General features: G+C 42.3%; 4 protein-coding genes and 1 long non-coding RNA gene across 6 annotated transcripts; 3 read left to right on the forward strand and 2 right to left on the reverse strand.

Annotated features, from left to right (window-relative positions):
• The first annotated feature begins 1254 nt into the window (after nt 1-1254).
• Nucleotides 1255-2925, forward strand: LOC134187182 (uncharacterized). Its single transcript, XM_062655299.1, has 6 exons — nt 1255-1441; nt 1517-1762; nt 1820-2029; nt 2087-2359; nt 2417-2632; nt 2690-2925. The coding sequence occupies exons 1-6, from the start codon at nt 1255-1257 to the stop codon at nt 2923-2925; spliced, it is 1368 nt and encodes a 455-aa protein (XP_062511283.1).
• Nucleotides 2926-3110: 185 nt separating this feature from the next.
• On the reverse strand, nt 3111-3676 carry LOC134187324 (uncharacterized). The gene is made up of 3 exons (XR_009971075.1): nt 3480-3676; nt 3363-3411; nt 3111-3302 (listed from the first exon to the last, which is right to left on the reverse strand). It is a non-coding gene; the product is annotated as an uncharacterized LOC134187324 (long non-coding RNA).
• A 233-nt stretch (nt 3677-3909) lies between these two features.
• LOC134186475 (endoribonuclease Dicer-like) lies at nt 3910-17267 on the reverse strand. 2 transcript variants are annotated; one of them, XM_062654452.1, is made up of 11 exons: nt 17057-17267; nt 15497-16958; nt 15281-15416; nt 12141-12251; nt 11945-12040; nt 11727-11876; nt 9696-11669; nt 9437-9629; nt 9297-9372; nt 9064-9225; nt 3910-3984 (listed from the first exon to the last, which is right to left on the reverse strand). In XM_062654452.1, the coding sequence occupies exons 1-10, from the start codon at nt 17253-17255 to the stop codon at nt 9075-9077; spliced, it is 4548 nt and encodes a 1515-aa protein (XP_062510436.1). In that variant the 5' UTR covers nt 17256-17267; the 3' UTR covers nt 3910-3984; nt 9064-9074. The 2 variants fall into 2 exon arrangements, with proteins under 2 accessions (XP_062510436.1, XP_062510434.1); XM_062654450.1 differs by lacking the exon at nt 3910-3984 and having other exon boundaries at nt 8821-9225.
• Nucleotides 4006-5311, forward strand: LOC134187183 (uncharacterized). The gene is made up of 4 exons (XM_062655300.1): nt 4006-4416; nt 4473-4745; nt 4803-5018; nt 5076-5311. Exons 1-4 carry the CDS (start codon nt 4182-4184, stop codon nt 5309-5311), a joined length of 960 nt encoding a protein of 319 aa, XP_062511284.1. The 5' UTR covers nt 4006-4181.
• Nucleotides 6015-8496, forward strand: LOC134187184 (sushi, von Willebrand factor type A, EGF and pentraxin domain-containing protein 1-like). The gene is made up of 9 exons (XM_062655301.1): nt 6015-6165; nt 6284-6433; nt 6501-6734; nt 6788-7003; nt 7081-7296; nt 7360-7548; nt 7616-7819; nt 7879-8238; nt 8311-8496. The coding sequence occupies exons 1-9, from the start codon at nt 6015-6017 to the stop codon at nt 8337-8339; spliced, it is 1749 nt and encodes a 582-aa protein (XP_062511285.1). The 3' UTR covers nt 8340-8496.
• Nucleotides 17268-17316: the final 49 nt, after the last annotated feature.

A 17316-nucleotide genomic window follows, 5' to 3' on the forward strand; every position in this document is an offset into this window, starting at 1 on the left:
TCCGTCGATCCTCCGTCAGTGTAGTTCGACAATATTTAAGGTTTAGTTTCTGCTTTCTAGTTATCTGCATGCTTTCTAATGATAAGTAAAATGCACGCGCTCGATATTTTTACTTCACTTTACAACTTTTTCTTGAATTTTCATGTCTCTAGAGGGTAATGATCAAAGAGAGATTCGATTCTAGTTACTGTATCATGCAGATCTTCAGAAAATGATCAATTCTTCTTGTCATGCAAAGGCTAGATTAGCCACATTACGTATATCTAGAGCAATCAGTTTGCGTCAGTGAAAAGCAGCATTATTTTTTCGGTTGAAACGACCAGATCCCTTGTTGGTTATAGGCGTGGTACGTCGTGAGAAGCAGCACGTGCGAGGGTCACTGTGACTTCAGACATACACACACAAGGTGAATGGTGACCAGAACCGTATATACGGCTCTGGTGACGGACGGACCCATCGTTTTACAGATCTACTACATAAAAACAAACCTGCAGTACCGGAGCAAACGAATCTGTGCAAACAATGAGTTTCGGTAACTCTAAATAAACAAAACTAGAGAGAGAGGTACGCATGCTCTTTCAGTTTCCTTCATAGTTGTATACAATCACGAAACGTTTCCTGGTACCTCTCAATGTGTTGAAAGAATACCACATTACTCTATAATACGTAGATGCAGCAACACTTCCTTCATTTGGAGCTTTTCTTGGAGATAAGGCTCTTACGTGCATGATCGAAAGTTCAACAAAATTTCCCAGGCAGATAGATTGCACTCGATTGCATGTTGCAGACATTGCCTACAGAAATTGTTTCAATGATCGTCTGGACAAATGTCAACCGAGTTGCTCGTCTCTCTAAACACGGCTACTAAACTATTAATTACTTTTACTTGTAGCTTTGATTAGGATTCTGATAAACTATGATTTTGAGCAGTGTAAAGTTAGCTGTAAATGATCCGGACATAGGCGTGCAAGTTTCGAGAATATCGGAGAAGCAGCTATAATCAGCGTTTCAACCCCGCTTTGCTGCAGTCGAAAGGAGCGACCGCTATCGAGCTGTAGAACAAGCCGATAATGGTAGCTTTTTTTCCAGCAGTAGTACATCTATTGCTACACGTGCTACTCACGTGCATGCCTTCGACGAGTAAGTTACAACTGTAATTAATTCCAAAAGCTCTAATTCATTTGCCTTGAAATTTCAGTGGCATTACAAGGTCAAAGCTGTAGACCACTCGAGAATTCTCACATCGATCACTGGATGGTTGTCCATCCCGCCATTAAAGCGGTTGTACAACACGGGCAGACTCTGCAGGCAAAGTTGAAGTGCAACAGAGGATTACACGCTCGAGATGGCAAGCAGACTACCGTAGTGAAAGTGACGTGTCAAGATGGCGTGTGGTCTCCAATTTCTTTCAAATGCCATTCAATCGATTCGTCAAGCTCTGGTAGTGAACCAACCTGTAGCTAGGAGGGAACTATCTTGTTCAATTGTAAGTTCTAAATGAATTGAATTGTTTTAGAAAAACCTTCAAGTATTCAGCTAGAAGAGAGAACGTCTTCCGATTGCGATCCTCAACAGTTAAACAGCATTGTCGGCTCTCCTGTAATACACAACATGAACAAAACTCATGCCCTAGCCGAGTGTCCGATCACTCATCATGTCGAGCAGCTCACGTACAATCAATCGCAACCGGAGCGGAAATTCTATCTCAAGTGTCTAAAGGGCAACTGGGAATCTCAACCACGGGAGAGGCTCCAGTGCAGCAGTATGTCGCATCAAGACGCGTAATTTGTTTTTATGACGTTGTCGTTGTCCAATTTAGAAATAGTGTGTCCTCATTTAAAGATCGACCGTTCTCTTTTTAACTTCAATACTCTTCAAAGAGGCAACGCGACGTCTTGGGGTGTTGGATGTAAAATTGAACTCGAATGTCGAAATGAGAACAAGAACGCAGGAGAGAATAGAACGGTTATAATGGAATGCAGACCAAACGGAAAATGGAGCGAAGACCCGTCATCAATCAAATGTCACGGTACACAAACACGTTTTGATTAGCTTATTGCATTCGACGTAACTTTCAATACTTTAGACCATTCTCGAGTGTCGGATAAGAAAGAATTGTCCTACAGTAACAACTGTGGATCGTTGACACACTTTCTCAAACTTGGTTTCAGCACTATAAAATTGGTGAACAACTCGCATGCGTTTATGAATTGCTCGAAAAGTCGACACATTGTGCCACATGAGCTTAGCGGCAATCTCAAACAGATATCGCAAACAACGTACATCAAGTGTGAAGAGGAGTCCGGAAATTGGGTATCGGCCATTGAAGGCAAAACTCTGGGTGATCTCCAGTGCAGCAGTAAGTTGGTACCTAACTGGATGGTTGAAATTGCGTTTCGGCAGTCCTCAATTTCAGAAACGATGTGCAATGATTCAAATCTGATTCAGACGGAGGTCGAAGGCACGAGAGTATGTGACAACGTCGAGACAAATGCGGTCGGTGACTGCATACGGTACCGCTGCAAAAATGAAGAGTACCACGTGCACGGTACCGACAGCGGTACCGCCACAATACGTTGCCTTCCGGACGGTCAGTGGAGCCAGAATCCTGCACTCTTCCGATGCGTACGAAGTAAGAATGCATGAGCTATGAGTACTTCTTTACTTAAGACACTGTATTGTGCGTTAGCTGTTCGGTGTAATTCTTCTGGTCTCGTTGGTCCTCAACTGATCAACAATCCGTCGTTTTCAAATGCAAAGAGACGGTGCGGTCTTAGATATTGTGAGAACTATGTTTGCAAAAAGAATGATCATTACGTCAATGGACGGAACAACGTCACCATCCACTGTCTCGCAAACGGAGCGTGGAGTCAAGACCCAAACCGATTGCACTGTCGCGGTAACTTAATAATACTTTGTCATTGAAAGTGCGATACTAAGAGAGTATGACTAATGTGTATTGCTTATCTAGTGAAAGTAATGACTGCTTTGTATTGCAGCTTGTGGCCTTATTAGGAGAGAGTTCCTGCCTACTGCGCACGTTGACTATGGTTGGAATGCGACACATATCCGTGTTGAATGTCCTACATATTATCATGCTACACCATTAACCCTTCCGCACGAGAGCGGCACATTACCGAGATATTTCTACTTAAAGTGCATCGACAGCCATTGGGAGTCTCCTAACAAGACAATACGACAAGAGGAATTAGGCTGCACCAGTATGACTCTTCAGCTTAATTCTGTTTGTGAGATAAATGTAATCCCAGTTGTTCTCAGAAACCCGATGCAATTCCAGAAATCTGTATAGAAAAGATATGAATATACAATATACCTGTCCATCTTATCAGAGCACACAGTACGGTGTCGGATGTGCCTTAAACTACAGTTGTCACAACGAAGGCTTCTTCTCTAATGGAGAAAAGCATGTCAACATTCGATGTCTTCCAACTGGAGAGTGGAGTCAAGACATAGCAAACTTTTCATGCCGAAGTAAGTGAAGCTCAGTGATGCCAAACCAGTTCGCGAGGCCGTATCATTCATGTCATTACGTGTGATAATGATATTTTGCATTGAATAAAATGTGGTCGGATGCAAAATCTCGGAAAATTTACAATTATCAAAGTTACAATATAATACAATATAATACAATACAATACAATACAATACAATACAATACAATACAATACAATATAATACAATACAACACAACACAACACAACACAACACAACACAACACAACACAATACAATGCAATACAATACAATACAACACAATACAATACTCCCATTTCTTTCAAATGCCGTTCAATTGATTCGTCAAGCTCTGGTAGTGAACCAACCTGTAGCTAGGAAGAAACCATCTTGTTCAATTGTAAATTCTAAATGAATTGAATTGTTTTAGAAAAACCTTCAAGTATTCAGCTAGAAGAGAGAACGTCTTCCGATTGCGATCCTCAACAGTTAAACAGCATTGTCGGCTCTCCTGTAATACACAACATGAACAAAACTCATGCCCTAGCCGAGTGTCCGATCACTCATCATGTCGAGCAGCTCACGTACAATCAATCGCAACCGGAGCGGAAATTCTATCTCAAGTGTCTAAAGGGCAACTGGGAATCTCAACCACGGGAGAGGCTCCAGTGCAGCAGTATGTCGCATCAAGACGCGTAATTTGTTTTTATGACGTTGTCGTTGTCCAATTTAGAAATAGTGTGTCCTCATTTAAAGATCGACCGTTCTCTTTTTAACTTCAATACTCTTCAAAGAGGCAACGCGACGTTTTGGGGTGTTGGATGTAAAATTGAACTCGAATGTCGAAATGAGAATATGAACGCAGGAGAGAATAGAACGGTTATAATGGAATGCAGACCAAACGGAAAATGGAGCGAAGACCCGTCATCAATCAAATGTCACGGTACACAACACAGTTCTATTAGCTTATTGCATTTGACGTAACTTTCAATACTTTAGACCATTCTCGAGTGTCGGTTAAGAAAGAATTGTCCTACAGTAACAACTGTGGATCGTTGAAACACTTTTTCAAACTTGGTTTCCGCACTATAAAATTGGTGAACAACTCGCATGCGTTTATGAAGTGCTCGAAAAGTCGGCACATTGTGCCACATGAGCTTAGCGGCAATCTCAAACAGATATCGCAAACAACGTACATCAAGTGTGAAGAGGAGTCCGGAAATTGGGTATCGGCCATTGAAGGCAAAACTCTGGGTGATCTCCAGTGCAGCAGTAAGTTGGTACCTAACTGGATGGTTGAAATTGCGTTTCGACATTCCTCAATTTCAGAAACGATGTGCAATGATTCAAATCTGATTCAGACGGAGGTCGAAGGCACGAGAGTATGTGACAACGTCGAGACAAATGCGGTCGGTGACTGCATACGGTACCGCTGCAAAAATGAAGAGTACCACGTGCACGGTACCGACAGCGGTACCGCCACAATACGTTGCCTTCCGGACGGTCAGTGGAGCCAGAATCCTGCACTCTTCCGATGCGTACGAAGTAAGAATGCATGAGCTATGAGTGCTTCTTTACTTAAGACACTGTATTGTGCGTTAGCTGTTCGGTGTAATTCTTCTGGTCTCGTTGGTCCTCAACTGATCAACAATCCGTCGTTTTCAAATGCAAAGAGACGGTGCGGTCTTAGATATTGTGAGAACTATGTTTGCAAAAAGAATGATCATTACGTCAATGGACGGAACAACGTCACCATCCACTGTCTCGCAAACGGAGCGTGGAGTCAAGACCCAAACCGATTGCACTGTCGCGGTAACTTAATAATACTTTGTAATTGAAAGTGCGATACTAAGAGAGTATGACTAATGTGTATTGCATATTTAGTGAAAGTAATGACTGCTTTGTATTGCAGCTTGTGGCCTTATTAGGAGAGAGTTCCTGCCTACTGCGCACGTTGACTATGGTTGGAATGCGACACATATCCGTGTTGAATGTCCTACATATTATCATGCTACACCATTAACCCTTCCGCACGAGAGCGGCACATTACCGAGATATTTCTACTTAAAGTGCATCGACAGCCATTGGGAGTCTCCTAACAAGACAATACGACAAGAGGAATTAGGCTGCACCAGTATGACTCTTCAGCTTAATTCTGTTTGTGAGATAAATGTAATCCCAGTTGTTCTCAGAAACCCGATGCAATTCCAGAAATCTGTATAGAAAAGATATGAATATACAATATACCTGTCCATCTTATCAGAGCACACAGTACGGTGTCGGATGTGCCTTAAACTACAGTTGTCACAATGAAGGCTTCTTCTCTAATGGAGAAATGCATGTCAACATTCGGTGTCTTCCAACTGGAGAGTGGAGCCAAAACGTGGCAAAACTTCGATGCCGAAGTAAGTAACCCCACTTAGACAGACGAGCACGCAAGGCTGTAACGATATTTTGCATTGAATTATTACAGAATGTGGTCGGATACAAAATCTCGGGGAATTTGCAGTTATTGAGTATGAGTTCAACGAGACTCACGCGATGGTCACTTGTCAGAAAACTCATCGCGTCGTTGCAGACCTTCTACAGCAAGGACAAACAGAAATTGTGCGAACTTTCTACCTCCAGTGCGTTGACGATCTCTGGAAGTCTCCCTACACCGGAATAAGAACAAGCGACCTCAATTGCCAACGTAAGTATAGAGTTTTATATTGACCAACTATATATAACGAAGATGTGACACGACTGGATTTCAGAGATATTCTGCGATGCCCCTGTTGTCCACGGTTTTGTTACCTTGAACTGCTCAGATCATGAACCACCACGCAACACGGTTGACTATTGTCTCAAGTTTGGTTGCCCCAAAGGGTACCTTCTCAATGGAAGTGCCACCACATTAACTGCAAGGTGCCTACCGAACGGAAAATGGAACAACGAACCAACAAACTACCAATGCCAACGTGAATAATTACAGACATAGAAATATAATTATTCCCAACTCATGTTTTTTTGTTCTTTTCTATGCAGCAAAGAATCCATGTTCGATACCTGACGGTCCCTACAACGTTTTAATCATTTCTAGCAAACGAATTCATAACCATCCACAGGGTTCTCTGTCTGAAATAGTTTGGGGATGCAGAGACGGGTTCCGACCAGTTGAAGATCAATCCGAGTACATAGCCGTACAACACTGCAATGCAGAAACAGGTGAATGGACTCCACGTATTGAATCATCAAAGCTACGGAATGGCTGTCGAGCAAGTGCTGCACAATACCTTAATTGTTGACATCATATTGAATGCCTTTTTTGTTAGCGAAACTCTGTGCAAGCGAGCTATTTAACGACGTCGCTAAGAAAAACATGATTGCCAAAGGAGCATGTGACTTTGCTGACATGTATGCACCCGGACACTGTGTAAACATCAGCTGTACTTATAAAGGCTACCTCATCGATGGAAATCAAACCTACACGTTGCAATGCCAAGCGGATGGCAACTGGACCAGAAACATGACAGCACTTCAATGCGAACGTCAGTTCCTCATCGATGTCGCGTATTCTGGATATATATACTCGTACATTACCATACAATTTCTCTACGTTCTATAGCAAAGAAGAATTGTCCTGATCCGCTGCCGTCTGAAATCCCAAGTAACGTCGAGCGGGTCCCTCCCAAAAATTCAAAGCCAAAGGCCCTAACGAAACTAGTCTGGAGGTGTGCTCGGGGTTTTCGACGTTCCAGGTTTTCTCAAACGTGTAATGCTGAGATTGGTGAGTGGGAGCCCTCACTACACCTGATACCGCCCTGCCAGCGACGAAAGAAAGGTTAAAAATCAATTTTAGCTAATGTCAATACAGTTGTTTCAGACCTACATTAATTCTCGACAGCTCATAAAAAATGCTCAGACCCGAACGAGAACGAATACCCGGTCAACACGCTCCTGAACGAAGCAGAGTCGAATGAAAATCGTCTTGTATGGCAATGTGAAGGACGGCAAGATGAATTCGTAACTCAGACGTGTAACACAACGACGGGCGTCTGGGAGCCAAAGACCATGCGTACAACATGCAAGAAAAGTAAGTTGCCATTCCAACTATACATGTATAGCAATAGATCTTAAGAGTTGGCATGGATTTTGTAAAGAGTGTCATGACGTACCACCGCAGTCACCGCACGTGGTTGTCACTCCTTCACTAACGACTTTCCACGCGGGTGACGCTGTTACGCTCAAATGCAAAAACAGTACAGCCGCCTACACATTCCGATCCCATGGAGCAAACCGGCTAGTGTGCGACGAGAACGGAAAATGGAATTTTACCGTCACGAACGCCTACAACTGCCATAAAGGTTTCTTATTAAAGTCAATCAACAATCGCGACATATAAAAAACAATTTTGTTGCTATAGTGTTCGCTTACTGTCGCGTACACTCCTCGCTGTTTGCCGCGTCTTCGGAGTTCGTCAGTTCGGGAACGACGGTCAGGCTAAAACCGTGCCCTCGAGGACAGTATCGACTCGGACCGGATGAGGTCGTGTGCACGTCAACCACCCTCTTCAACGAGCCTTGGTCCAACATCAAGTGTCAGAAGAAAACTTGTGGTGTGCCCGTCGTGGCTGCAGAGTGCGCGTTCCTCCACAAATTGCAACACAGCGATCATTCATACAAATGGAAAACGGAACTTTCGTACGTGCACAAAACTGAAGGCTGGCGAGGAAGACTACTGTGCATGGGCGACGGGAAATGGAAGTACAAACGCATAGAGTGCGGTACGTAAGACATTCGACTTGTTGTTTAATTTCTATCCTTTCTCGAGTATCACAATTTCCGTCCGTTTGCAGACCCAAAGCGAGCCACAGCAAGCGACTAGTAACAATCGTGTGTGCAAGGACGGGTGGCTGAGTGCGACGTTCTGTCGACACACACACACACACAAACGTTACAAACGGCGGTTTGTAGAAAACAGACTTTATAGTTGAATTCAAAGAGTAGAGATGACGGTATTTATATTACCTGATATATATCAAGTACCAGTGCGCACGCTATGATTTATGATCACTACAACGCGGAGGGAGATTGAGTGCATGCAGCATTAGTGACTATGCCAATGCAACAATGCATCAAGCAACAGACTGGTTGTTTTGCCAGCTCACTAAGTCACCATGCATGCAGGCGTCTTAACTTTACATCTTGCACGTTCTAGAACCGAACCACCATACAGTACTAGTCTAGAAATTAGGTACATCTACTGTATGTACAACCAATAAAACTTTGCTCTTTATGAAATGTAAACGCGGGGATAGTCGACCCTAAGACACTAGACGGAAGTCGAAGACTCATAAGACTTTGAGGATCTAACGCTAGATTGCAAATGCAGTACAGTATACAATACAAAACTAAGCCACTCAATAAAACCTACGTCAGTCATAATATCGAGTATCACAATTTCCAGTACCAACTGCAAGACTGCTAAAACACCGTATATCTAATAATTGACTAGCCGCAATACGTATATCAAAAATATTCTAAACGCGTGCACCTTTACGCACGCGCACATGCACATACACACACCCAGTTACAGTTATCACATTTACCTTCACTTTGATCACGACTTTTTCTTCTCCACATAGCGAACAGCCTTCTTGGAGGCTGCAATTTTAGCAAGTCTGCCATTTCGAGCTACACCAGTAAACTTTTTTCCACAAGGTAGCGTCACTGTACATCTCAATCTTCCGTCCGGTTCTTTCTCGTTTGCACTGTTAAACGAGAGAACAACGTACCTGATTAATCTACGACGTACACGTTACCAGCACATAACGTGCTTCACCTGAAAATCAAACGATCTGGGAACATCTCATACAACTGTCGTACCGGCTGTTTTGGAGGATTCCTGCCATACTTTGCTAAAACGAGAAGCTTAGAGTTTATGCATAGCAGGTGTACGTTCAAAAGCTTTATTAAACTGACATATGTATGGCTTTAACATCTTTGAGTAAACGTTCCATACGATTTTCAGCTTTAGTCCACAATCAAGAAAGATGGCTCCTGCCACAGACTCAAAAATATCTCCAAGAACTTTTGGCGCCTCAACTTCATCCTCATCACCAACATCACCACAATCATCATCATCATCAACAGTCTCATTTTCTATGTCACATTCCTAATCAGACACATATTATATTATATAAACAGCAAACATATGCTTTACACGTAGATGGTGACATACCATCCACAATATGTCTTTGACAGCAGTATCTCCACACGAAACTTGGTCTTTCTGTTTAGACTTGACGTACAAGTCAATAGCTTTGAATAATCTTGGGGATAACCCTTTCAAATGGTGATGATAGTTTCGTTCAACTGCAATTTCAGCAAAAGTATCATTGCATACCAATGCAGATCGAAGATCAGTAAGTTCTCCAGGATTCATATCATCGTAATCGGTGTAAATTTGATAAGTAACAAGGTAATCAATAAGGGCATCACCTAAAAACTCGAGCCGCTGATAGGAGTCTGTTACACGATTCAAATAATATGAAGGGTGCGTTAATGCCTGCAAAAGCCACTTCTTGTCTTTAAATTCATAACCAATAGAATCCTCAAAACGGTGAAATCCATTCGAGAGAGTTTCTATAGATATGTTTCTTTGGCTGCTAGATGTGCTGTTGAAGTAGAATGTAGCAGTGGAAATCTGGCTGATGCATTCTGTCAGCTGATCCACAGTGTGAGCGTCCAAGACATCACTAACTGAGTCGTGAACATCAATACCAATCCACTTCATAAAATGCAAAGCAGAGGAATACCCGCCATAACGTAGGTATGCACCTATTAGTGCCTCAACACAATCTGCCACACATTTGTCAGACATTCTCTGCTTTCGATATTCAACTGGCTTATCTCCTATCTCTGCCTGCTTTGCATCTTCTACAGCAGGTAGCTGTATAAATCCCGGTGGCAGCCACATGACTAAGGGACGGAATTCAGTAACAAACATGTGCAATGGTAAATTCCTTTTACGAGCCAAAGAAAACAACTTGGCATTGCATACAATCCGTGACCGTTTCTTGGACAGTTGGCCTTCATGCTTGTTGATGTACTTCCAAAAGAGAGACACAGAGATAGCTAGCTTAAGGAATGAGTCTCCAAGCATTTCAAGACGCTCCAGATTGAACAAATCATGAGAACTCTTGGCCGTCAGTGCTGTCAATATATTGAACACAGAAGGCATGCCCTCATCATCTTCTCCTTCTGAAGACTCTACCTCTCCATCTTCTAATTCCATAGACTCACAGCTTGAAGAATCAAAATCAATGGACACGGTAAGCCAATCATTGCTAATATCTTTATGATGCTCATTCACAGCCTCTACATCTTTACTATCTTCTCCTGCTACTTTCTTCCTTTTCATTGGTGGCGACGTGAACACATATGATGTTGCCTCATTTCCTATGTCCGAACACTCCTGTGAGGCTACATCTTCCATTCCTATAGCAAACCGCAGCTCATTTGCCACCAGCAATTGCTCAGTTCTCCATAAAACTGACGGAAGTAGAAAGCCTGAATCCCATATATGTGAAGGTAAAGAAAATACACTACACAACTCTGGAATCAACTGTATCATTCGTGGAACTCGTGATCCTTCTTCTGGTTTTGCAAGTGCATTGAGCTTCCGTGAAAATGGCTCCACTTCAAGCAATGGTTGCTCTAAGTCTTTAATCTTCAAATTATATTGAGAATTGAAATAGTCAGCATAAGTAGCAGCCTTCCCAATATCTGGAAACTCACTAGATGGGTTTAGGTCATGCCGTATAGCTACAACACGAAACCTCTGTTTGCTGTTCTCTTGGTATGATTTCTTCACAACACAGCCCACCAGATCACTTTTTTCAAGCTGCTGAAGCTGTTGTCTACTAGTAAACAATTCTTGTGAACCGGCTTCGCTATTAGAAAGAAGCTTCATGTCCAGCACCCAATTACCTCTTCCTGCATTAGTTAATGGCACAATTCTGTATCCTCTGTTCTGAACTATTGTTGAAAAGGAAAGTGATGTGCATTTCTCAAAGCCAAGAATATGGTTGAATAGCTTTTCATGCCACTGATCAATCTTCCGATAAACTTCCAAAGAGATACAATCTAAATGCTGCTGCTCCAATTTGACACAAACTTCTCCTGTTTTGGGGTACAATGTAAACGATGGCATCTGAAGAAAGCCAAAGGTAATTACAACAAGATTCTCCTCTACATTAAAAGTGCTCACAGAAAAAGAAATTGGTTTGGACATGAGAATTCCTAAGCAATTGACAGAACTTCCAATTGACACCACACTTGAAACTGATTTTACATCAATCTGGTACAGGTAGACAGGCACATCGTACAAGGGTCTGCAGTCTTTTAGATCTTCAGGAACCTACAACAAGACATACACACTGTTATACAGTAGATTTGCAAATTGTATTACTACTACAATCATCACACTTTCATTTCATACAGCTTTCTGCTGTCACCACGCTGCTTCAAATCACTGTCATCCTCATAACCTTCCTCTTCTTCTCCTTCGCTGTCTGAAATAACCTGCAAACACAGCAAAAATTTGCCATTTCAAATCAGCTCTGACATGCTTAAATAACTATTCCTTGAAATCTAATCACATTACAATATGTGATACACATACCTCTAGTACAGGACAAAGATGATCATCCAGCTGACCTATCTTATGCAACTTCTCACACATGAGTAAGGCAACGTGTTGCTTTGCTTTCATCTTGGTTGACCAAACATCACTCTAAGAGAAATAATTTTGAGTTTCAAACAACACTAAGAGACTACAAGTACAGTTGCAGTTATGTCCAATCTTCCAGTCTCTGTTCTCCCTATCTGTTCACCTGTTTCTATGCGGCTATCTTGTGTGCCTCTGTCTGTCTTTGAGTCTCTACCGATACGTCTGTGTTTGTTTTCACCTCCCAAACCTGTCAATTAATCTGCCTTCAGATGTACCTGTTTGCATGCATGACTCTGTATTTTGGTGTGTTGTGTGTGTGTGTGTGTGTGTGTGTGTGTGTGTGTGTTTGTTTGTTTGTTTTGTGTTTGTGTGCATGTGAATCTACAAGCATGCTTGTCCTGTCTGTCTGTCTGTCTGCCTGTCTTTTATTTCAACATCAATTCTACCCTACAGTGAATATCAGTAAATGGCACCACAGCTAAATAGTGAGTTCTCAACCCATTTGTTTGTCTGTCTGTCTGTCTGTCTGTCACATATATGTGAACTTCTATCTATGATACATTTCACAATGCAGGGTACTATGTACTGTCCAACTACTACTGTAGAAGTGTTTATCAACTAAACTAAGCTAAAATTGAAACTTGTGTAAAACAAAGTGAGGACTACACTTATGTACAAACTAAGTCTCCAGTACCAGCTAGTGGCTGAAGTACTGGGTGGCAAAGAGATCTAATCTGTTGCCTTCAGACAGCGAAGATAGCTTTTTACAGATGACTCTAGCATTACACTCCTGGAGCTGAACAGAAAAGCGTTTGGACCAGAAGTCAATAAACTCCGCAGCGTTTGGTCGTCCCACTTTGTCCAATGACTTCTTTGATAATTTGCACAGGAGTTTCCACCCATCGATCCCTCTACCTACAAATGTTCCATTACCAGTGGGGTTGCAGTGGCAATTATGCCACCTGGTAATTGCTGTTTGCTGTATTTCTCTTTCTTCCTCCTCTCTGCAGCGGCACCACTAACACCAGAAAATGGTACAAAGATGTCCCTACTCCATGAGTGGGCGAGGGAGATATCTACGTCAACGTTGTTTCCAATGTCCGAGTCAAAAAATACAATGTCCGGTCTGTTGTCTGTAGTTGTATAACGACTCCTCGACTCTCTGCGATGGCGGATATGCAGCCCACAAAAACAATCACACCAGACGAACGAAATTGACTCATGAGACCATACCGGCCTGCCACCAATCTTACAGGTCAGCAAATGGTATCCACTGTCATCTATAAAAGCTCCACAATTGCAGGTCGTTGTCCAGCTGGAGAGGGCTTTAGGCAAACAAACCTAAACGAAGGAAGGACGCCAAGTGATTTTTGCAAGAATTGAGTGCAAACACTTCCAATGTAGGGATAGCGTTAAGTCAAGCCCCAGCGCCCTTACCTGTTGTTGAGCGTAGGCGGGCTGCATCTCTGGCAGTAGAGGCACTTTCAAGTAGATACTGAGCGTTGGAAGTAGCAGTGACAGAAGATAGCCTTTGTTGAACTTTCCAAGCACATGGCAGGTAGTCAGAGATTTGCTTTCCTGGAGGGACACACTGTGCTATGGCCTCACTGATTGGAGAGGTTGAAGAGCTCAAGAGACTGTCAATGATATGTCATAAAACAGGGAATCAGAATGGCAGTTCTGTAAAAGCGTTGGCCCAGGATACAACAAAAGCTGGTTGTCTCACTGACAGCAAAGGAATCATTCCGAAACTGCCCATTCTGATGGGTAAAGCCTGATGCCAAATCCTGTCATCAACCATGTCATAACCTAAGAGGTAAGAAAAGGTTTCCTTTGTCCTAGAGTCATGGATTGTAGAAGCATGAACAAGCAAATCAGGATGGACTGTCCGGGCCAAATGGTTAAAGCTGGGAACGTAACAGCATCGTAATATACATAACAGCATTGCACTCTGAACATCATTCAATTTGGTAAGCTGATCGCACACTGTGACAGTGAGAGCTTTGAGTGGGCTATGGTGGCACAAGAGGATGTAACAAATGACATCAAACCAATTGGAGAACCAAGGGAAGAGTGCATCCCCACAAGACACAGGAATTCCATCAAACTCTTCAACAGCAGTCGAGGACGATGAAGAGAATACCTCACACTTTCATTCTGATTGATGGCTGAGGTCTCCTTCAAGTCATGAAACACACCCAAACAGATTTCACCCCTCCCAGCAAAAATACATCATCCAGGTAGGCCAGGACGCGTACTTGAAAGTGAGATTTCTGAATCTTAGTTAAGACTGGATGAATGGCCGTAGCAAAAAGAACAGGAACCAGAGGATCTCCTTGATGAACTCCTTCCTCAGATGGAATTATTACAGTAGAAGAACACTGCATGAAGACAAGAGAGCTGGGTTTGCCATAAATTCGAATCACATGGTTGTACAAGTCAGGAAAAGTAAGATAAACTTGTTCCATGATCTGGTCTTTGCTGACAGAATTGAACACGTTCTTAACATCCAACTTCAAAACTATCCAATTGGGATTAGATTCAATTGTGAGACTTATATGATGCGCTATCAACTCTGTACCACATTTCGTAGACACACCATGCTGAATTGGACAAAAAACTTCAGCAAACTCTTCCTTTTTTGTGAACAAACAGTCCTCTGGCTGTAAGTCGGCGAATAGATTCCCCAATGGCAATGGGTCTCACATCACCATTTGGCTTTGTTGTTTGCAAGAACTGGTTTGTATTAAAAAAATCCTAGCATATGTACAAGTGAATCTGTATGAGAATAAATTATCTGTCTGTCTATCTGTCTGTCTGTCTGTCTGTCACCTCATCATGGTGATTTAGATACATTATTTGATTTTGACATTCAAGGCCAAGTCCATTAGTTAATGACTTTGTTGTTTGCAAAGGACAGATTTGTTTTTAAAAAATCCTAGCATATGTACAAGTAGAATCCGTATCAGAATAAATTATCTGTCTGTCTGTCTGTCTGTCTGTCTGCATGCCTGTCTGTCTGTTTGTCTGCATGTCTGTCTGCATGTCTGTCTGTTATGTTGAATTTGATTGTAGTTTGTGTTTGTTTTCACCTTTAAAACATCCTTGTAAGGTGCATTACGTGGAAGTTCTAGTTCAGCTACAAAGCCCTCTCCAAGCTCATTCTGGTAAACCTCACACTGAGGTGCCAGATGAGTGAAACAATCTCCAGGTAATTTATCACAGTATCTAAAATGCAATGCACAACCACTCTAGAATCAAGATTCAACAAATGTACAAAGTACACGGCTCAACTTAACTACACCTACCTGTTAATTAAGTCAATGCTAGATGCCATGGTAACACAAGCTCCTGCAGTAGTACTATATTCTGGAAGATCTTGCTGTTGGTCATCTATCTCTTCTTGAGTTGGCATCTTTCTGTCAATACCGATACTAGCAAGCAGTTGCTCAATACAACGAAAATCTTCTAAGTCATCATCAACTTGTTGTACATTCAATTTTTCAGCCATAACAACATACTTAGAATTCCTTCTACGAGCTCTGCCTTTAGCTTGAATGTATGCACGCACCTCCTTTGGTAAATCAAACTGTATCACTAAGCTGCATGATGGAATATCAAGGCCTTCTTCTGTAGCACTGGTTGACACTAAAAGATTACTCTTTCCATTGCGAAAGTCCTTTAAGACTGTATTTTGTCTTGAATATGATGCTCTCATGACAGAAGACTCACCTATAGACAACACCATCCCACCTGCACCGACTGTCCATTCAGGCTTCAGAAAATTCAAGGCGGAATCTGCCTTAACTGCTTGCAAAATCAGATCACATAAGAATTTGGCTGTGCTGCGTCGCTCAACAAACACAATTGCACAGAAAGGGGCTGCATTTGCTGTTAGTCTGCCATAAATCTCCTTTATATACAAAAGAAGACGCTTAGCTTTCTGTGACACAATTAATTCACCTAAGTGGAAACAAGAACTAGAAGTTGTCACTGATTGACACTGTTCAAGAGAAGCATTCAAAGCATCCTCACATAACCTCAATGCTGACATAGCAGCTTTGCTGCTGGCAACCAAAGGATCAACCTTCAGCTGAGACATCTTTGCAATGACTGACACAGCTGCCCTTTGCAGTCCCCACGGGCCTATTTGATGAAGTAAATGCTGGCAATCACTCATAAATTTCTTTAACAGTTTCTGTATCACGAGCACAATCTCATTGGTATCACTACTTTTCATCTTATCCTCGCAGGCCTGCAAGGTAGAACTAGCTTCACTGTAGATACCCTCTATGCTACGAAAACTTAGTATTTCTTCGTCAGGGTTTGTGCCATATTCTTGAATTGCAGTTTCATCTTGTAGTGTAACACAACGACTTCTTAGAGTTGCTTCCAAGGCGCGGATGTTTTTCTCAAGACTTTGAGGTTTGCACTTTGCAGTTATTACCGATGCTGTCAACCCCAAAATGTGAGGTTGCTCAAACTGCTCACATTTTTGAAAACATGCCATCACTTGACTGTAAGGATGGTTTTTGACAGCTCTGTGGCACTCATCCATCACCAATAAACTTATCTGTTGTAATTTAATAAATCCACTGTTTAGTATGTTGACCAGAATCTGTGCTGTCATCACAAGAGCTTCGTTTGTTTGGAACTCCTTGTCCCATTTTTCCTTGTCCCACAAATCAACACTCATTGCTCCAACATACTGACCCACCTTCAAACTGGTGTGTCTCTTCACGTTGTTGGCTTGCTGTTCCACCAGAGCAACTACAATAGAACAGGAAAAATGTCACGTGATAAACCCGGAAAATTGAACTTCAGTCAATTTGTCGCTGCTAGCTAGTACGTACACTCTAAAGACTCACCACTAGGTACAATAAAGATAATCCTCTTTCCTCCTTCACACAGGGATTTCCTGACGGTGTGCTCAAACTCTTTGATAAGCATAACTGCGATAAACGTTTTGCCTGTGCCTGTCCCCAAGCACACAATAGTGTTGCCTTTCAATGCTTCTTCCAGCATTTCCACCTGGTAGGTACGTGGAGTGAACACCAAAGACGTCATCCTTGTTGCAGTGTGTGTACGTAAACAATTTTTCCTGATTCGGTGAATGTCCCGTATAAGT

The sequence above is a fragment of the Corticium candelabrum genome, chromosome 11, assembly GCF_963422355.1.
Source record: "Corticium candelabrum chromosome 11, ooCorCand1.1, whole genome shotgun sequence".
Taxonomy (NCBI): domain Eukaryota; kingdom Metazoa; phylum Porifera; class Homoscleromorpha; order Homosclerophorida; family Plakinidae; genus Corticium; species Corticium candelabrum.